Source organism: Ornithorhynchus anatinus, chromosome 13, assembly GCF_004115215.2.
Source record: "Ornithorhynchus anatinus isolate Pmale09 chromosome 13, mOrnAna1.pri.v4, whole genome shotgun sequence".
Lineage (NCBI taxonomy): Eukaryota > Metazoa > Chordata > Mammalia > Monotremata > Ornithorhynchidae > Ornithorhynchus > Ornithorhynchus anatinus.
This window is the reverse complement of record NC_041740.1, coordinates 35809854-35831373: the sequence shown is the minus strand read 5'-3', so window position 1 is coordinate 35831373 and position 21520 is coordinate 35809854. Positions and strand designations below refer to the sequence as shown.

At 43.7% G+C, this 21520-nt stretch overlaps 2 protein-coding genes across 3 annotated transcripts in view; one reads left to right on the top strand and one right to left on the bottom strand.

The window, feature by feature from the left end:
• Positions 1 to 14285, top strand: part of ITIH2 (inter-alpha-trypsin inhibitor heavy chain 2) — a 27805-nt gene extending 13520 nt beyond the window's left edge. Inside the window, exons 9-21 of the mRNA XM_007656955.3 lie at positions 1444 to 1560; positions 1972 to 2140; positions 3099 to 3224; positions 4022 to 4203; positions 4994 to 5179; positions 6514 to 6653; positions 7899 to 8065; positions 10441 to 10578; positions 10877 to 10990; positions 11460 to 11658; positions 11918 to 12090; positions 12496 to 12607; positions 12983 to 14285. Coding sequence (XP_007655145.1) covers positions 1444 to 1560; positions 1972 to 2140; positions 3099 to 3224; positions 4022 to 4203; positions 4994 to 5179; positions 6514 to 6653; positions 7899 to 8065; positions 10441 to 10578; positions 10877 to 10990; positions 11460 to 11658; positions 11918 to 12090; positions 12496 to 12607; positions 12983 to 13130 — 1971 coding nt within the window. The 3' untranslated portion in view covers positions 13131 to 14285. The remainder of the gene's footprint in view (positions 1 to 1443; positions 1561 to 1971; positions 2141 to 3098; positions 3225 to 4021; positions 4204 to 4993; positions 5180 to 6513; positions 6654 to 7898; positions 8066 to 10440; positions 10579 to 10876; positions 10991 to 11459; positions 11659 to 11917; positions 12091 to 12495; positions 12608 to 12982) is intronic.
• Positions 12607 to 21520, bottom strand: part of KIN (Kin17 DNA and RNA binding protein) — a 22670-nt gene continuing 13756 nt past the window's right edge. The window contains exons 11-14 of one of the 2 annotated variants that reach the window (XM_007656956.4): positions 20511 to 20610; positions 18514 to 18614; positions 15733 to 15811; positions 12607 to 12738 (exon numbers count right to left, since the gene is read on the bottom strand). In XM_007656956.4, the coding sequence (XP_007655146.1) occupies positions 15749 to 15811; positions 18514 to 18614; positions 20511 to 20610 (264 nt within the window). In that variant the 3' untranslated portion in view covers positions 12607 to 12738; positions 15733 to 15748. Of the gene's footprint in view, positions 12739 to 15104; positions 15812 to 18513; positions 18615 to 20510; positions 20611 to 21520 lie in introns of those variants that run through there. The other variant, XM_001509470.5, reaches the window with a different exon arrangement.

The window sequence follows — 21520 nt, the reverse complement described above, 5'->3', positions numbered from 1 at the left end:
CTGGGGACCACTGATCAGGGCTTATGTGGAGCAAGGAACTGTGCCTTGAATAGGGCTCTAACCCAGTAGCCCCCTGGGCCCTCAGAGGTATCAGATTAGGAAGATCTATGAGATTATCTCAAGTGCCCAAGAGGAGCCATGACAGATTAGAAACACTCTGAAGACAGGAACTGTGGCTTTTTACTTCTCTTGAGGGATTCCAAGCACCAGGTCCAGTGCTCGACTCACTGTAGATACTCATGATCTCCTTTGTTGATGATGATGGGGAAAGACTTGGGAGTCACTGGAGCAACCTGGAGATCCAAGCGCTTAATACGGTGCTCTGCATATAGTAAGCTCTCACTGCAGGCAAGACGAATGTCGTATTCCAATGGGCTTCCTAAACCTTCTCTCCTGAAGGGGTAGAGAAACCGTCTTTGTCTTCTGCTTATCATGGTCAAAAATAAATGAAGAAATGAGTGGCGCACTCTTTTGCCCAGGATGGGATAGGCCGCCTGACATCACATAAGTGTTTTTTATGGTCTTCAGTGATAGGAGTCAAAGGTCCCCGACTTGGGCCCACCTGGGAAAGGCTGGCACAAGCAGGGATGCCCACTACCAGGGCAGGCCCTGCTCAATCAGTTAATCAATGGTATTTATTGAGCACCTGCTGTGTGCAGAGCACTGAGCTAAGTGCTTGGGAGAGAACAATAATCCCTGCCCTTGAGGAGCTTTCATTCTAGCAGGGGAGGACTGACACTGAAGTAAATTACAGATAATGGGGAGGAATAGAATATAGGGCTACGTATATAAGAACTGTGGAGGTGGGGGCGGCATGAGTACCTAAGTGCTCAGTGGCTACAGTTTCAAGTACATAGGTAACGCAATGGGAAGGAAATATGCTGAGGAGATGAGAGATCAGTCAGAGAAGGCTTCCCGAAGGAAAGGTGATTTTAGCAGGTCTTTGAAGTTGGGGAGAGTAAGTGGTGAAGGACGAGAGGGTTCCTTGCAGGAAGGAGGACGAGGGCAAGAGGTCACTAGATTATAAGCTCCTTGAGGGCAGTGATCATGTTTTCTACTGTACTGGGCTCTTCCAAGTGCTTGGTATCAGGTTCTGTACAGAGTAAACATTCGGTAGATACCACTGATTGAAGAAGTCAATAGGGGGAGAGACAAGAGGGAGGCCCAAGGAATAGGTTGGCTTTAGAGGAGCAGGCTGTGTTGTAGTGAGAGAGGAGTGAGGAAAGTAATAGGGAGAGAACTGATTGAGTTCCGTGAAGCCTCCAGCGAAGAGTTTCTGCTTGATGTGAAGCGGGATGGGCATCAATTGAAAGTTTCTGAGGAGTGCTCGATAAATATAATTGATTGCGGGTGAGTATGACTGTTTCTCTGTATCCAGCGTCGGCTAATGGCGATGATGTGGCTGTGGAAACTAAGTGCAAGACTGAATTTTCTCTCTTACAGATTTTTAATGGGTATTTTGTTCACTTCTTTGCCCCGGAAAACCTGGATCCGATTCCTAAAAACATCCTGTTTGTCATTGATGTCAGTGGCTCAATGTGGGGAGTTAAGATGAAACAAGTAAGTATCTTAGAGGTGGGGAGAGATCCTGGTGATGGGTGTAGATGGGGCATGAGTGTCTACAGAATTCACCTTGTTTGGCTTCCATGGTCGCCCTCCTCAGGGCCTAAAAATTCAGCCTGGCTAGCAAATCTCTTGAGCCCCAAATATCTCCAGTCTTGTTTCCACCTGGTCAGTCAGATTTCAAGATCTTCATGTGGTCCAGATTTTAATTTGAGGCAAGTGTTAGTAGACAATAGGAGCATTTCCACTTTGGGGCCAAGTTCCCAAACACTTTGAAAAGGTCAGATATCCACCCAGTGTGATAGTTTCAGGAAAGGTAAAAGACAAAACCTGATATCCTTGGAGATCTTGTCCAGGTTTGGATTCCATATGTTGGTGCTTTCTTTCGTCTCCCTGCACTTTGGCTAGACTGTTGAAGCCATGAAGACAATATTGGATGACCTGCGAGCTGAAGACCAATTCTCCGTCATTGATTTCAACCACAATGTCCGAAGTTGGAAAGATAATTTAGTTCCAGCCACTGATTTGATGACTACCGATGCCAAGAAGTACATTGAGAAAATCCAGCCCAATGGGGGTATGTGGGTTTATCCCAGGAGAAACGCCAGCACTGTGCTGACAGGGCAGGGTGGAAAATTGCTCACTTCACCATTCTACGACTCAGTTTCCCCATCTGCTCAATGTCCTCCTTAAGTCATTTTTTAATTTTTAGAGTGTTAAGGTTCCATGGAGACCAGTCTTGCAAGAACATAATGGAGTGTCTTGGCTCCCATCAGGAAGGATGGATGAGAAACCAAGCGAAGGAATTGATTACATTCATTCAATCATTCAATTCAATTGTATTATTTGAGCACTTACTATGTGCAGAGCACTGTACTAAGCACTTGGCACTAGTGGCTGGAACAGTGACACTATCATCCTCTCTCTGTTACAAGTTGTGTTTCCGCTGGGGTCCAGAGTTCAACAGGTGATGAGGCAGACAGAGGTGCAGCCCACTGACAAATGTATGTGAAGTCTTCAGTCACTTTAGCCAGCTACAGGCAGGACTGGGTCTAGAATCCAGAACTCCTGATCCCCAGAGGGGTGCTCTGCCTACTGGATACATAGTAAGGTTTGTTGCGAGGACAACAAAAGAAATGTAATTAGCTCTTCCCCCTCTCCAAGAGGTACTCAGGTGATCTAGTCATTGAAACAAACGTTGTTTACTACTTCTCCAGTGTAAACTGTTAGTTGTCCTGGGTGACAGGGAGATGATCTGTTGCAAGATTGATTCAGAGTACGTTTTCACTACATGTTTGGGCTAGGAGATTGTTAGGGAACGAGGCTTTGTTTTTCAGACAGCGCAAGCTGGTTAGTAGTCTTCTGCCCTCCTTTGGCTACTTATATAAAAAAGAATGATCCAGCCACCACCGTGAGATGGATACCAAGAGAGGCAGGCTTCACACAGTGGCCCCAGGCAGCTTCTTGCCACCCCTGCCAGATGGACTATTTGGTTTGCTGTGGAAATGGTCTTGGTGATGTTCTTATATTCTCAGGTACAAACATTAACGAGGCCTTATTGAGAGCCATCTTTATTTTGCGTGAAGCCAGCAACCTGGGTATGTTGGATCCCAACTCTGTCTCACTGATCATCTTAGTTTCCGATGGAGATCCCACAGTAGGTAAGTTGAGGAGATGGCACGGTCACCTCAAGAGACTCAGAGGGCCTCCACTGCTCATGCATATTGATGGTTTCTATGGCTGCTAAGGGGGTTTGGTATTGGAAAGACAGAGTGGCCTAATTGATTTGTACAGCCAGCATTTGAGCTGCATTGATCATGTCGGTGTAGCTAATCCATGTCTCATGCCTACCCCATCCTCAGCACTCGTATCCCTATGTACATTTGTTCAGCCGATAAATTTCATCCTGATAAATTTGTATAACTTTTCTGCTGCTCCCACTATTTGCAAATCATTTTCATCCATCTCTGCATTAGGGCAGAGAACACCCGTCTTGCTTCTGTTGAATGTTCAAGTGCTTCACTCTTGCTAGGCACTCAAGAACATTAATTGATAGAGGGACTAGGTTATTCAGGGGACAAGCAAGAACACACAGTAGCCCTAGCTCTTCCATCAGTGTCCTCTGGGGTCTTCAATGAGGGTCTTAACCTCGCTGAGCCTTTCTACCTACCCCTTATTAAACTGGAGAAAGCACTGCCTAGCCCAGAAGTGGAAAGTGCTCTTAATACCTCAGTAGAAACGTCAAGGATGAGATGATTGCTTATGATGGCAATGTATTACCAAAGGCCCTGGGAAAAATCACCGCAGAATTCCTAATCAATCAATCAATGGTATTTCTTAAACACTTATTCTATGCAGAGCATTCTTAAACACTTAAGTATCCCCAGTGGATACTTCTTCGGCTCCTAAAATACCCAACTGAACAGGGCTGTTTCTCTTCCCCTTCCACTTCCTCAAGGTGAGCTGAAACCAACCGTGATCCAGAAGAATGTGAAGAAAAACATGCGGGACAATATCTCTCTGTTCAGCTTGGGGATAGGATTTGATGTAGACTATGATTTCTTGGAGAGGCTGTCCCGTGAAAACCATGGAATGGCCCAGAGGATTTATGGAAATCAGGATACTTCTTCCCAGCTTAAGGTACACCTTCCATCTCTCTGGCTTTCTGGCTACCCTTTAGTTTTTCCTTGCTCTCGGTCTTCTGAGCGAGCGACACCATATCACAGTACCCGGGCCCCTGAACCATTTGGCTGGGTCAGGGGTTAGGGGTAGCTGAATCTTTGGGTGCTGAAGTTTGGGGTTGCTGCTTTAAAGTCCCCATGGCCACTGCTTCCTCCTGCTCTCCTTCCTTCTCTTCTTCCTTCTTCTCTTCCTCCCTGTCCAGGCTAGCTCCTCCTCCCCTTGGGCCACCGGAGGGAGAGGGGCATGACAACAGAGGTATCCAAATTGACCCCACCTCCCACAGACCCAGCTTTTGGGAGCAAGTGTGGGGCATTCTTGGCTTTTGACTAAGAGTTGATCTTTACAGGATTGGGAATCCAGGAGCGGGTGGAGGAACCCACAAGATGGTCTTATTATAGGCTCTGAAAAAAGGAACAAAATTAAATTTCCATGCATATGGATATTTTCTGTTGGATCATGACCCAGATCTCAAGGAAGAGTTTGAAGTCTCTCTCCCCACCTTGTGCAACATCAGGAAAGAAGTTGTCAAAGCTGCTGTTCATCGGTCCCCTGAAACATCCCTGACTCTGAGCACAGTGGCTACTTCCATTCGCTCCCTGTATCCCCTCTTCCCTCTCTCCTACCTTCTTCCCAGAAATGTATAAGGGCAGAAGAGATCATGGTTCTAAAGTAAATATCTTCAGAGCAAAGTGCTCCATTAGTACAGGCTGGCACCATACTAATGGTTTCTCTGTCATTTGATTCTCAGCAATTCTACAACCAGGTCTCCACCCCTCTGCTCCAAAATGTCCAGTTCAACTATCCCCAGGAATTCGTGACAGATGTCACCCAGAACAGCTTCCATAACTACTTTGGTGGTTCGGAGATCGTGGTAGCGGGCAAAGTCGACCCCAGGAAACTGGACCAGGTGGAGAGCGTCATCACAGCCACCTCGGTATGTCTGTCCATCTTTCTGGCCACAGCTCAAGAGGACTCTCCTCAAAAACACAGTTGCCATTTGCCTTTGTACCAGTGTCTATTCTCTTCTTCCCAGAGACTATATGAGGAAAAAAAAGAAAGATACTGGAGGGGCAGTGGGGCCCAGTAGAAAGACCATGGACTGAGTTTCGAGAGACCCAGGTTTTAGTCCCTGTTCTGTTATTGGATTGCGGTGTCATCTTGAGAAAGTCACTTAACTTCTCGGGTCCTCAGTGACCTCATCTGTAGAAGGGGTTGAGGTTGTGAGTCCTACATGAGACAGGAACTGAGTTCAGTACATTAACATTGTTCACTTCCCCAGCGCTTAACACATATTAACCATTTAATAAGTGTCATGATTAATGAGGTAAAGCTGTAGGACATTAAGATATTAGGTGGTGGTTTATTAGTAAAGAACCCTACTATCGGGATTGAGAGGAAGAATTGAGTTCTCTTGAGCGCTCTTTTGATAGGCATATCTTAGTTCAGCGGGAATGGCCCCTGCCCTTAAGCACTTGTTGAGAAGCTTAAGGTGCTATCAGTGTGAACAAACAGAAATGGATGCTATAATGCTCAGTCTTTCTCTTATCCCTAGTGCTTTTGTGTTGACAGAATGAGTGGAAGGGTAAAGAAGATGAAGGGAAAGGGAAAAAGCAAACAGTCACAGTAGAAACCCAGTGAACACTTTCAGAAATCATGGGAATTCTCTTCATTCCACCCAAGATCACTTTCTCAATGTGCTGCTTTCTCCACTTTCCCAACTCTGACTCCTTGCTCCTGCCTGGAAGTCCCTCTTCCTTCAAATCTACCAACTACAGCTCTCCCCATCTTTAAATTCCCGCTATCCAAGTTTCCATTCTCTTTACCCTCTTTACTTTAGAGACCATTTCGTATTAGATTTTAACCTCCTAAGGGTGAGAATCATCTCTTCTAACTCAATTGTACTTTCCCAAGTGCAGACTTGCCCATTTACACAGAGTAGGTGCTCACTGAATACTCCTGATTGATTGACTCTTTACTGAGATGAGGCATTTTACTTTCATAAAGTCAAATTAAAGAATTAAAATAATCAAATTATTAAAATATTTTGTGAGCTCCTATTGTGTGCAGAACACAGACCCTCTGACTCATCAGCAATTCACTTATTGAACAAGCTTCTCCCAGCTTCAGTTCCCCTCCACTGTATACTGGGCCAAAACAAGTAGTATTTAAAATAGCCATGGCAAATTTATATCAGTCCCTCTCCCACAGCTACAACCTGAAAACCACTTGCTCCTCTGCTCTACTCTGATTGAACCTTTCATCTTCTAGGCCAGCACAGAGCTGATCATGGAAACCTTGGCTGAAACAGATGGATTAGATGACTTCCTGTCGAAGACCAAGTATGCAGATCCCGATTTCACCAAGAAATTGTGGGCTCACCTCACCATCAACCAGCTGCTAGCCGAGCGGTAAGAAGGGTGCAAGGAATTTCTCCTGGACGGGGCATCCACCCACTAGGGAAAAGGTTTCCTCTGGATCTTCGAGATTTCAGAGGATAGTTAGCAGGCAGAGCAGCAGGGCATTGGCTCCACTGCTGACACAGGCTTTCGCTATTCGGGCTCAATAGATGCATCGTGGCAGTGGTTTCTAAACCTCTGTAGCCTGGCAAAAAGTTCTGGGGACGCATACATTTTTGGAGAAGTCATATTTATTGAACGCATACTGTGTGCAGAGCCCTGCGCTAAGCACTTGGGAGAGTACAATACAACATTAAATAGACACATTCCCTGCCCATAATGAACTTACAGTATAGAGGGGATATTGTGGCCTAGTGGAAAGGCCACAGACCTGGGAATCAGAGGACCTGGGTTCTAATCCCTGTTCTGTCAAATGCTTGCTGTGTGACCTTGGGCAAGTCACCTAACTTCTCCATGCTCCAGTTTTCCTGTTCACCCTCCTACTTAGACTGTGAGCCCCGGGGGGGCAGGGACTGTTTCCAACCTAATTCACCTGTATCTACCCCGGTGTTCGACCCATAGTATGCACTTAAATACCTTTTTTTTTTTTAAAGTCCATCTTCAAGGCAACTGCCTGTAGCAGACGGCTGTTGGGCCTGCATTCCTTTGCTGTGGTATTACTGAGTGAAACATACACAATTATGAGGCAAAGTGGAGACATGCCTAAAGCCACGGGAGCTAGCCTGGGTGCTGACTGCTGAGACACTGGTTTCTTGTGCTGGAGGGATTAAGATGACTGATTCTCTGCTGCGGCAGTATTTGGCAACTTTTGGCTCACCCACCCAGTAAATGTTCATGTTATGTGGAGGCTGGGGAAAAAGTATGCAGAAACCGCTCCCCTCCCCCCGAAACACTGGTGCCGCAACTTGCGCCTGGCTCTGGGAGCGGGTAGAGGAGGCAAAATGCCCTCTCCCGTAGCATCAGCGCAGGGTGTGGGGACCAGCCCTTTCATTCCGTCCGTAAAGCGTTGTGTGACACACACTTTGTGTGACAGCTGGATTCCTCTCCTGGCTGCCGCCCAGTAGTGGCCCCCTACAGATGGCCATGGGTCCATTCAGCAGTGTGTCTAAGCATTAGCCCAGAAGTCCTGGAGCATGCAAAATGGTGGGGACTGAGATCGGCGTCCCTCCTGTCTGGCCCTGCCAAGGTACAGGGATAATGAAATGGTAGGGGTCAAGCTCACTCTTTCCAATGCAGGAGCCTGGCAACCACAGCAGCTGACAAAAGGAAAATCACGAAAACTATCCTCCAGATGTCCCTGGAGCACCATATCGTGACGCCGCTGACTGCCATGGTGATTGAGAACGCAGCCGGGGACGAGAGAATGCTGGCGGACTCTCCTCTGGACCACAAGTGCTGCCCAGGTCTGCGGCTCCCTTTGATTTCCAGCCGATGATGTTGATAGCCAGAATGGCTTAAATGGGGCTAGATGAGCTGGGTCTGTCCTGAGAGTTTCCACTGAAGGCTAAGAGGCTGCTAACTCTTTGAGGCCTGCCTTCTCCTCAGCTCAGTACTGCTTGCTCCTCCCTAAAATCCCTGTCCTCTTTTTGTCCCCACAATGATGATAAGAAATTGACTACTTGAGGGTGGATGGCATGGAGCCGAGGGGTTGAGAGGTGAGCAGGCCAGACTTTTGATACAGTTTTGATTTTAATAATGATCATGGAAACAGAAACCATTTCTGGAACTGGAAGAGAAGGTGGTGAGACGGGGCTTGGCCATCACCCCGGGGCTGGTTCTGTTATGGAGTCTTGACAAATTGCACATGATCCTACAGGCAGGGCCTTCCCGCCCCCCAACCCAGCAAAACTACTCAGTATAGAACTGCATTTTCAAGAAATGGAGCGCGGAATTATTTTCAATGAAAATAAGAAGCAAAAGAAGGTGAAACTCAATCAATCAATCGTATTCATCAAGTGCTTACTGTGTGCAGAGCACTGTACTGTTTAGAATACAGTACAACAGAATAGCAGACACATTCCTGCACACAATGAGCTTACATCTAGAGGGGGAGACAGACATTAATACGAATAAGTAATTTATAATATATAATCTAAAGATACGTACTAAGTGCTGTGAGGTGAATACCAAATGTCCAAAATCACAGCTGTACAGATGGCACAGAAGGGAGAGAGAGCTGGGGAAAAGAGGCCTTAATCGGGGAAGGCCTCTGGGAGAAGATGTGACCTTAATAATACTTTGAAGGTGGAGAGAGTGGTGGTCTGACACATATGGAAGGGGGAGGGAGTTCTAGACTAGAGGATGTGGGAATGGGGTCAACAGCAAGAAAGATGAAATCGGGGCACAGTGAGTAAGCCGGTGCTAAAGGAGAAGAGTATGAAGGCTGGGCTGTGGTTCATTAGTGAGGTAAGGAAGGGGCAAGATGATTGAGTGTTTTAAACTCCAGCCCGTTATTTCTCACCCATGTGAACCCATCTGTTTTTGGCCTCACTTTTGACCATCAGTCAACCTGACGCCAGGATGCACTCTCTGAATCTTACCCTGCCCGCCCTCAGTAGCCACACCACGACAGTAATCCCATCCATTCAACCTGAAATTTTCCCCCTCTCCCCCAGCCACGGATCCAGTGAGGTGCTGTGAGGCTCTAGGCAAAACAGATTCTGATCCTGAACAGTAGGGGTTTTGTGACTTTTAGTTGAGATGGAAAGGACAGGGACTGAAACTTACCCTTGGGACAAGCCTCTCCTCCAGTCCCCTCAAATCAACCTCCCAAAATGACTCAGAATGCGGACTCTGCTCCTCATTAACCAAGGCTCTCTCCTCTTAGGTGCTGTGATCCTAAAATTAACCGGTCATAATCGAACACCATTTCATTTCAAGTCGCCCTTATTAAGTCATTCATTGGCAATGGGCTTTGTTCACTCAGGCGGCCTCATTTGCAAATGGTAACATTTTTCTGTGGGTAAACTTACTCCTCCCTGCTGCTAGGAGAGCCCAAGTCACCCTCTTACCTATCCACACTGCCCACTAATGTCTATATCTCTCACTTCATTCCCTCGTTTGTTTTAAAGTCTGGCCCCTCCCTTCGTTTCCCAGCAGAAGCTCTCCTGCCACAGCAGTGCAGAAAAATGTCTATTTTGTGACCACACAGCAGTGCTTTCCCATATGGGAAAGGTAGGATGACCCCAAATCCTCTTTTATCCCCAGTTGCTTCTGCCCCAACTTCACAAACCAGGACACTCCTGTGGGGAGTTTATTTCATTCAACCCAGCTGTCATGAACTGGGAGAGAAACCTGACACCATAATCCTCAGGAGCCAGCATGGTCTAGTGGAAAGAGGAGAGGGCCTGGAAAACAGAGGACCTGAGTTCTGGTCTCAGCTCTGCCAAACTTGCTGTGAACCTTAGGGAAGTCACTTCACTTCTCTGTGCCTCAGTTACCACGTCTGTAAAATGGAGTTTAAATCTTCTTCTCTTAGACTGTGAGCCCCACGTCGCACAGGAATTGTCACTCGATCCATTAAATTTATTGAGCGCTTACTCTGTACAGAGCGCTTGGGAGAATACAATAAAGCAAAATTGGACAACACATTCCCTGCCCACAAGTGTCCAACCTGATTATCTTGTATCTACTCCACTGCTTAGTACACCTGCCACATAAGTGCTTAAAACATGCCATTAAAAAAAAAAAACAGCAAAAAAAACAGGTTACGTATAGAAGGCACCCCCAACTCCCTGGTTGTAAGTTGTGTTTTTCTGAATCGCTTCTCTCTACTCAGGAGTTGTAAGCCCTGGCATTAAAACTGCTAAGAGTTCCATCCCACCTTGGGCCAGGCCCACGCCAACGCAAGAGGGACCAATGAATGTGAAGCAAGCTGGAGTGCTGATGGCTACCTCTCCCCCTCATGTAATGAGAGGTAATAGTCCCACGGGTGCTCTCTATTTTCCTCCCCAAGGCGGATGCAACCTAATTTTTCCTTTGCTATGGGAGATGCTTTTTAAATTCTGGAGTTATTTTCAGCAACTCTATATGTACCCCTGGCAGAGCTCCTCACTGAGGGCAGTGACATGTAGCATTTCCCGTTCTTTAGACGCCAACAATTTAGACCGTTCAAGTTAAACTGCAGCAGTAAGGGTGTCCCCTCCATTTTCACTTTACTGGCCTGGCTCTGCCCTGGTTTGATTTTAATCTCGTGTCTTGATTCTTGTTTCCAGTTGAAAACGACCCCCACTTCATTATTTATCTGCCAAAGAGCCAAAGGAACATTTGCTTCAACATCGACTCAGAACCCGGCAAAATCCTCAACTTGGTTTCTGATCCAGGTTTAGGTAAGAGACAGAGAAATGACATTTGAATCAACTAAATAGACAGCTGTGAGTCCCCACACCTACTCTCCAGGTTTATTTCTGTCTTCTTTATGGAAGTTTTTCCTTTACCTATCTTTGCAACCACAATGGGACAGTTAAGATACTGCATTGTAATATGCTTTGAGCAAAGTGCTCAACTGTTTGAGAGCAGAATATTGGGTTGTGGTGAGTAATAGCAAGGACTGTTGTTATCCAAAATATCAAAGACTCAAAGACCTGAAAAGGGGTCTCAGGAGGCCAACTGGACCAGCCTCCTGCCCCTAGCTGAAGCAAATAAGTTGTTACCTACGGAGAATAAAATAAGACGATATTAAATGCTGACCAAAGAAATGGTTCTTCCAGGACCATCCAGTTAAATTTTATTTTTGTGATTTTGTATGGGCTCAGAAGAGAATGGGAGGAGCCGATGAGATTTTTCTCCCTGTCATAGGGATTGTGGTCAATGGGGAGCTTATTGGAGCCAAGATGCGGAAGAATCAGAAGCTGAGCACCTACTTTGGAAAACTGGCCTTTTATTTCCAAAGCCAAGGGGTCAAAGTGGAAGTCAGCACAGAGATGATAACTCTCAAGCACGGACCTCGCACCACCATTTTGCTGTGGTCAGACACAGCTCATATCACCGACAAAAGGCAAGTTCTTCCCATGCCGAGTTCTTAGCTGCCTGTTCTGGCTAATCTAGTTTGGCTAGTCTATAGCTAATCAGCTATAAGCCTGAATATTACCTACCTCAAAATAACCCATTATAGGAAAAAAATCTCACCCACAATGGGGGATATGCAGCTGAATGAGAGTTTGGAAGGGGAGATGAGAGAGAGAGAGAGAGAATATGAACAGAGAGTTCTGCCCTGGAATAAACCAATCCAATCTGTGCTTCACTCCCTGTTCTAGGCTGACTATTTCTGTGAGAAAAGAGAAGAGTATGAAAATCACCTTGGATAAAGAAATGTCTTTCTCCATTTTGCTTCACCGTGTTTGGAAGAAACATCCCATCAATGTGGACTTTCTGGGCATTTACATCCCGCCCACCAACAAATTCTCCTCCAGTGTACATGGACTAATAGGTAGAGTATCTGTTAATCACCTGTTGGTAACACAGAATCCTTTGGCTTTCCAAGGACCTTGGTTAACCTTGGAGGGTAGGACTGGATTGGGAGAGGTCAGTGGGCTCATAGGCATGGGGTTTAGAAGAAGTAGTTCAGTGGTCCAGTTGGGAATAATGATTTTTATATTCACCTTGTCTCATCTCCCAAGTTTCCACTCAGTTGACTGGCCCAACCCTCCATCTCTGCTTTCCCATTCAACTGTCATCAAGCCAGCCTTACTTCAGCTAGCGAACGGCCTGACAGAAGCGTTAAAGCACCGAGGGTTTGACTGACTAATCAAGACCCTGGGGAACCCCTCCCATCAGCCCCCCTGTACTCTCAAAGTGTGGGAGAGGAGTCTCGGTCAATGTCATGTTTTCATAGGTCAGTTTATCCCTGAGCCAGAAGTTCTTATCTACAATGAGAGGCCCGGCAAGGATCCAAAGAAGCCAGAAGCCAGCATGGACGTGAAAGGACACAAGCTGACTGTCACCAGGTAGGAGAGGAGAGAAGGGAGCTCTAACAAAAACATGGCCAAGGGTCTGACTGGTCCCTGGACAGCTGATACCATCTCACAGTTCTGCTCCTCCTCGATGTCCGTTTGCCAGGCTGGAGTAAATCCGTAGCCTAATGGAAAAAGCAGGGCATAAAGTCAGGAGACCTGGGTTCTAGTTGCCTACCCAGTCATGTCAGCCAAGTTACTTCATTTCTCTTTGCCTCCATTTTCTCATCTGTGAAATAGGGATAACTTTGTCTGATTATTTGATTCTGCTCCAATGTGGAGCACACTACTTTGGCACATAGTAAATGTTTAATAAACACCATCATTATTACTGGCTGTTGTTAATCCTAGGTCTTGTTTCCTTTACAGAGGCCTGCAGAAGGACTACAGGACGGATATAATACTGGGAACAGATGTTCCCTGCTGGTTTGTGCACAACAATGGGAAAGGATTCATCGATGGGCATTATAAAGATTACCTTGTCCCTCAGCTCTACAGCTTCCTTAAACGCCCTTGAGAGCTTCCACACACCAATGTCCTCTTCTAAAAACCAGGTTTTGCCATTTGGTGAAACAAATCCAGTAAGTCCAAGAAAAAATGAGTTCTTTCTCAGTGAGGGTCTAAGATTTGGGAGTCCCAAATGAAGCATCTAGCTTTGTTTTTGGATGAGGATTGTTTTACAACTAATTATGGTAGAGTAAGATGTATTGGACATGTTATTCACTTGTTCAGCCTTGGAAATACTCTTTCAATAAACTGAATTGACTAAAGTTTAGTAAAAACAAATGTGATACTGAATCAGTTACTTCAAGAAATACTAATGGAACACCTGGATTTAAGATGGTAGGTGCTGATTACTCAGACTGTAGCCCCCAAAACTCTGTTTTCCGTTGATGAAAATCTTACAAAGGTTGGCCACGTCAAGTTTCCATGACAAGCTGGAAAGTATTTTTAAACCAGAGAGAAATTAAATACCTCTTTGTTAGCAACTCCAACAACTTCTGAACCACACCGAAGAGGCTGGGTTTATGATTAAGTGCATCACATGCAAATTCCATGCACATAATCCTTGCAGTCCTCCTGACATGTGGACTAGTCTGTGGGTCCCAAATGAAACAGGGTCTCTTTCCAACTTGATTATCTTCTATCTACCCCATGGCTTAGTACAGCACATGGCACACCGTAAGAGCTTAACAAGTACCATAATTAGCTGTACAAATTCGGCAAAACCCTAGAAAAAGCCTCCAATCTGACCGCCGAGAAGTACGTGCAAGCTGTGCTTCTGCCTGTGGGTGTCCCCATGAGACCATGGTTTTAGGCAGCTTGCAAGCTCTAATGTTTCCGAAGCCCAAAAGAAAGGAAAAAAAAAGAGGAAATGCTCCTGGATGCCCAGAGAGTTAAACTAAACTGAAAATAGTGCTGGTTAAATGCACTAACTGGTCAGTCTCAAAAGTTTGGAGCAACTGATTGAGATGGAAGATTGGGGAGGGGGTGGAAATTATATGATGTGGGCAAAACTTTTCCTGTTCCTTGGTTCTTATTGATGTCAATCCCTACATTATAGACAGAAAGAATTTTGGGCAGACCGAAACTGGGGCAATTAACGTGGCTGCCATTACTATGACAAATCCTCAGCATTTCTGTACTATGTCAATAAAGTCCTTTCCACTCAGTTGCATTTACTGAGCACTTACTATGTGCAGAAGACTGTATTAAGCATTTGGGAGAGTACATATAACAGTTGGAAAACAGTCTGTGGGGGCAGATGTTAATATAAATTACAGATAGGAAAAATAAATTAAGAATAGAACTAAATTATGGATATTCTGAACATAGCCTGGTCTTTGCAGCTTAAATACTATGGGCAGAGATTACTAACTAGAAACCCGAGGAAGAGGGAGAGAACTGTCCAGTTAAAGTCATCAACAATGGGCTTAGAAGCCAGGAGGTCTTAGATCCCAGTTCTGTGTCTTGAGATGAGCAATGATGCTTAGAATTTTAAATGCAATTTTTTCAGCTGGGGATAAAAAAAACCCAACACCTTGAAATGATTTAAATGGGGACTTCTCAGGATTCAATAGAAGTAATTTGACTCCAAAGTTGTTGCAATTCTATGGAAACATTCATGGGGTTGGGATTGTGTATTTATGCATTTCTTCATCTCGGCCTGCTTCCCACCACTTCCTCTTTTTGACAAATGATAACATGCCATTATGCTATTTTTTTAGGCATTTTTTGGGCAAAGTAACAAAAGTTTGGGTGGTATAATACAGAGATCTCTATTTAAAGTGCCATAACTGTGAAATAAATTTTCTTTTTGACCTTTTTTACCCTATTATTTCCTTTACATACTCTCAAATCTAGACTTTTTTTAATGATAATTAAGCACTTACTATGTGTCAGACACTGTACTCCCACTTCACCATTAAAGTTGTAGCTTCCCCAAAAAGAATTTCCAATAATGATGCCACATAAGTATCTGAAAATACGATTTCTTGCTTTGTATAAAATCCTTTACTTTTTAATAAAAGTAAAAATGCCCAACAGCAAAGATACACAAAATATTACAAATAAGGAAATAATTAATGATAAAAATGCTACACAGACAAAAAAATTTGAACATTTTCAGATAAATTTACAAGGGCATTTAAATAAATTTATGTGTTTGCACTTTATACATGATACTCTTGAGGTGTGCATAATAAAAATACAGGTTTTGAAGTTGCGTAGGTGTCGGGGTAGACTCTCGGGTTACAGGAAAGAGGAGGGGGAAGGAGGAAGAGAGAGAGAGAGAGAGACAGAAAGACATATAAACACCTGGGTCATCCTCTGGCTGCCTGGAAAAAGCCCAGGCTATCTAAAGGCAATTGGGACAGAAGCCAAGGCTAACAGGAAAAAGAGAGGCCATGACCCCATGGTCAAAGAAAGTTAGGGAGGGATGGGGAAAGGAGAGAAGGGGTAACAGAGGGAGCCTAGTGAGAGAGGTGGGGAGAGTACCAAACACCCATGAAAGGCTCACTGGTCTCAGCAATTACAAAATTTAAACCCTAACACAGTAGAGTCACACTGGTTCACAGAACACCAATTTGATGTTTAGGAGTTTTAATATGTGTCTTTACCAACTGACTCCCCTCCTCAGGCCATTTTTGAAATGTCTTCATATTGAATACCTTCAACTCTGCGTCCCTTTAAAGGACCCTATAAACAAAAAATAAGAAACACATGCTTGGATAAGTGTCAAGAAAATAATACAAATGTATATCCTTTTTCTACCTTCTATAGATTCCCCCCAAAATCTAAAATGTGCAGAAGTGGATATTTAAATAGTTATATCTCTTCAAAGTTTTAAGAAAGTAGTCTACTTGATTCCTTCTTAACATTAACATTTGAGTTCTCTTCAATGGTTTTCTGAAAAGTGCTTTAAGTAGTTTATAAAACCTACTTATGCCACTCCTTTCTTAAATATTAGTTTATCTGGTTTTCTGAAAAGTGTTAGGGTAAACTGGGTAAACCTCTTGACTTTAATGAAACCAGTCCTGTTCATTTATATATATATATATGAAAAAGAAAGAATGTGTGTGTGTGTGTGTAGGTATTTACATATGTATGTAGGAAGATGTCAAAAACATGAGATATAAATCAAGTAATTAAGAGGCAATTCACTACCTTCAGACACAAATTCCTGTTATATAAAAACCCCCCCCATCATAAAACGCTCTTTAGTCAACCTAATTACTTCTGTTCAGATTTAGGATTGGGTTCCACACCCGTCTTTGGAAAAAACAGAAATAAGTTTTGAAAAAACAAAATGAAACAAACAAACAAAAAAAACCCACGCTCTCCCGAGAACTAAAGCTCACATCCAAAGTGCCAGGGCAATTTCACACTGCAGGTTCTGCATTCAACGAAATAAAATCCTGCCTGGCAATGCAGGGATAGATTTTCCGGGGTCTTTTTTTTGTTATCTTATGACCAATGGGGACTGGCTATCAGACCTTGGAGTTAGTTTGGAAACTCATGAGAGTCTAACGACAGACGAACAATAATAATAATAATAATAATAATAATAATGTTGGTATTTGTTAAGCGCTTACTATGTGCCGAGCACTGTTCTAAGCGCTGGGGTAGACATAGGGGAATCAGGTTGTCCCACGTGGGGCTCACAGTCTTCATCCCCATTTTACAGATGAGGGAACTGAGGCACAGAGAAGTTAAGTGACTTGCCCAGAGTCACACAGCCAAGTGGCAGAGCTGGGATTCGAACTCATGAGCCCTGACTCCAAAGCCCGTGCTCTTTCCACTGAGCCACGCTGCTTCTCCAACCATAAAACAAGGGCTGGGAAAGCAGTTTTTGGTGGAGTAACTCTTCTGATGGCAAAGAGTTGGGGCTAATTCAGAACAGCTTAGGTGGTTGGTTGCTTTTATAAACTGTTTGTGGGTATTGCTATAAATTCCCAGTAGCTTATGGTGACTGCCCCTGAAAAAGAGGAGGATGCCAGGAATGATTCAAACAGCAGGAGTGACCACTTGAAAGATTCTTGTGGTTTGTATCTGGCAGTTTTGGGGGAAGAGAAAGAACCCAGCAGGTGGGTTCTCTCCCTCCAGCAGCATCTTGGACCTAAACTCATGCTGCTTTGCAATCAGCGAGAAAGGTTTTTTATGTGGCTCTGCCACTAAGTTCCCTCAGAAGTTCTCTCTCTGGGCAGCTCTGCAGGCAGTTAGGGCACTAGAAAGGAAGAGGGTGAACACCAAGCTTCGAGACGGGTATACGTCGGATTTCCAGGCATGGAGACAAGAGATCAGCTTTTGATGAAAATCGACAAACTCCAAACTAAAGATGTACTGACTGAACACAGAAAGAACTCAGAAGTCATCAATTATTTTTAGTAAAGAAAAAAAATATTTCCCCTGAGATGAAAAAACTGATCTCACAAAAGCCCAATTTAGAAAGGGTGAAATCCAATTAGGTGAGGAAATTAGGACTTCTCTATGACTTTATACGAGATCTATCATGGGATAATTTATCAGGTTTTCAAGACACTCTAATCATTTGGACATCTCTTGGATGCCAAATTTGAACTCCTTTATCTTCGACATCTTCAGTAGGTTCCCACTGTTTCAGTTGGTGAGTGATTTCTAGACAGTGATAATATTAGTACTGGTATTTATTAGGTGTCTAAAATGCACTGCAAAGCTGGTGGGAAAGTAAAACAGGGACCTACAAGACACCTTCCTTTGCCCACAGGGAGCTTGCACTCTAATGCAGCGTGGGGACCAAATGTTAGATTTACTCAAACCCCCTCAAATTAGGACCTAAGTAGTGTTCTTTCCAGAAAAACTGTAGGAAATGCTGAGTGGAAACCAACTATTTTCAGAGGGGTGAAAGAAAGAATAATAAGTCAAACAAGAATAGATACACTTCGGATTTCTTTTTTCCCTCAGAATTCTGAAGTTCAGGAAATGTCAGTGTGTTATCTCCTTTGGAAATGTAAATGACTTTTCTCTGGTCCAGATTTTGAATAATGTCCCCAAACCAGTCTTCTCTAAGTAAATTACTTCAGCATACATCATCTGATGCCCTGAGTTAATTAAGTGCTCTCTCTGTGCCTGATTATCCCTTTTTCCATTTATGATAACAGACAACTGCTGCCATTAGAGTTTGACTTATCACATAAACCAACTGTTTTTCATATTAAACATGAGGAAGATTCAGAAAAGGATATTATATTTTTTTCTCTCCACAATCTCTTTGTTTCTGGTTATCTTGAAATCCTTCTGATCCCACTTGTGACTGTCTTTTGGGGAGCGTTTATAGTCTGTACAGGACAGCAAATGTCCTATGAAGTTAACATTCTTAACATCGCAGCTTGAAGTAAATGTCCCTAGATTAACACACTTACTGTTTCAATGATTATAGTGGCTGAGAAAGTCTTTTCATTGATAGAATCTAAAGTTCCTTCATTGCCTCTGTAGCCCCCATTCAGAACCAAAACTTTTTTTCCTGAAAGAGCAAACCAAAGGAAACTTAATGCACAGAAAATCTATTTTTCTATTTACTTGGTTATTAGCCACAAAGCTAGTTATCCTGAAGGAAAAACACAAAAACTCTTTTAAAAAGAATTCCTTTAACCCCAAAGAAACATTCTCTGATTGTTTAGAATATGTATTTTCAAGCTCAACCATTTTCACATGGGTTTAAAATGATAACACTGTACTTGAGAGACCATTGCTCAGGTTTCAGAGAAAATGAAATATATTTTCCCCATCTGCCACTTTGGAAATTCACGGTGATGTTTTCACATGGGGAAGAAATCAGCTACAAAGAGAAAGTACAGTGTGCATTTAACTAACGGAGCGAAGAACTAGAAATCAGGAGATGTTGGTAACTTTTCCAGCCCAAAGCAAAACGATCAAGGAGGTAACATGATCTAGTGGAAGCAGCATGGGACTGGGAGTCAGGAGATCTGGGTTCTAGTCCCACTTCTGCTAATGAACTATTGTGTGACCTCGGGCAAGTCACTTATCTCCAATCAATCAACCAATCAGTGGTATTTACTGAGCTCTTAATGTGTGCACAGCACTGTATTAAGCACTTAGGAGTACAACAGTGTTCGTGGACACATTCCCTGCCCCCGCAAGGAGCTTACAGTCTAGAGGGAAGAGACAGACATTAATATAAACTATTTATAGGTATGTACATAAGTGCTATGGGACTGAGGGTGGGGCAAATACCAAATGCCCAGAAGTCTCAGATCCAAGTGCAGGGATGACACAGAAATGAGAGGGAGTCGGGGGAAATGAAAGCTTAATCGGGGAAGGCCTCTTGGAGAAGATATGCCCTTAATAAGGCTTTAGCAAGTGGGAAGAGTGGTGGACTGGCATATATGGAGGGGGAGGGACGACATGAGAAAGGGGTCAGCAGAGAGACAGATTAGAATGGGGCAGAGTGAACAAACTGGTGCAAGAGGAGCTAAGTGTGCAGGCTGGGTTGTAATAGAGAACAGTGAGGTAAGGTAGGAGGGGACAAACTGTGAGTGCTTTAAAATCAATGGTGAGGAACCTCTTTAATTTCCAAATCTATAAAACATGGACATCAGCTCTTCCTGCCTCTTAAGGCTGTGGATTCTTTATGGGACAGAAATTACGTTTATCTTCAATCAATAGTATTTATTGAGCACTTACTATGTGCAGAGCACTGTACTAGGTGCTTGGTTTAATTGTATATGCCTCAGTGCTTAAGCTCTTAGTAGGGGCTTAAATAAATACCATTATTACCCCTGAGGTCTCTACTCTCTCAGTTTCCCCAACAGTAAATGGGGTGGATGCTACCGGTCTGTTATCATAACGACACACAGTTAGGATTAATAAGCTGTGCTATGAAACCGACGGTAGGGAAGATGAAGTATTACTAGATAGTATTTTCTAAAAAGCCTATGGTAAAAGCTCAGCTTGGAGTGACAATTATTTTAAAATGCAAGGGAGTGCTTGCACCCAGATGTCTGTGCACACAAAATCCAGCAACAGACAAAGATAATGGGAAAAAATATTTGAAAAGTCCTAGTTTGTACATAACTTATTCAGGTAACAACCAATAAAAGATACATTCATCTGCCAAAACCAATTCATGTCATCCACAAAATGTCACTGTCTTTCTCTAAAAGCTGTATGAGTGCCCTAGGGGAAAAAAAAATCCTCATGCTAAAAGAAGTTGTATCCGAGGATGGTAAATTACCAAAATATCTTAAGGCAGATCTTGATCAGCAACATTAGCTAATAAGGCATCTAAAAAGGAAACCTGTACCCATAACCCTTAAGTGAAGTTGATGAATTATGGTTCTAAGCACGGAATCAATCATACTGACAGTATATTTGCTAGTTGTTTTGCAAATTGATTTACCTGGTGCCGGTATTACTGTCTCTAGATGAGTCTGGTCAAGTTTTAGTTTGTCTCCAGAATCAATCATCTTTACGACTGCTGTGTATTTGTCGATTACTTCCTGCCATGTAGAATTAACATTGTTACTATGGAAGAAATACATTAACCTCAGTGAAAAAGGCTTAAAAAAGAAAAGAGAATTTGATGCATCCTAAGTGACATGCCAATCAAAAAAGGCGGCGTTCATTCCAGGGTGAGGGTCTGGGTTGGAATTTGGTGGAGGCGATTTATCTGGTGGGTTGGTGGAGATGGCAATGTTGGGAGACAACAAACTCTCCTTGGAAGCACACGGTGAAGACTCGGCTTTGGAATGGGTGCTGCCAAAAGGAAGAAATGTATGAAGCCGGGGCCAAAGTGAAATCAGAGAAGCAGCATGGCCTAGTGGAAACAGTGTGGGCCTGGGAGTCAGAGGACCTGGGCCCTAAACCTGGCTCTGCCATTTCCTGCTGTGTGACTTTGGGCAAGTCACAACTTCTCTGTGCCTCAGTTCCCTCATCTCTAAAATGGGGATTCAATACTTGTTCTCCCTCCTTCTTAGACTGTGAGCCCCAAGCAGGCATGGGATCTGACCTGATTATCTTCTATCTACCCCAGTGCTTAGTATAGGGCTTGGCACATAGTCAATGCTTAACGAATGTCTCTATCATTATTATTACCATTATTAGTTTGGGGGTTGAAAAAGGGGAAGAGAATACATTTAGACTATATCGTTTGAGGGGTTTAAAACAATGCAATACAGGACAATCAGGCTTTTTTATTTGGTAAAAAAAGTTTCAAAGACCTCAAAAATTTGGGGGTTCACCTATATTTTTTATATACACAGAACAACTGCATGGAGGGTATTTCCTTAAAAATATTCTTCTTTCCTATGTTTTGCCCACATTGCACATTCTGGACATCACCGATATCTGTGGGCACCTCAACAATGCTAAAGCAACCTTGCTTAATTTTGGTCCAAAACTTAGTTACTC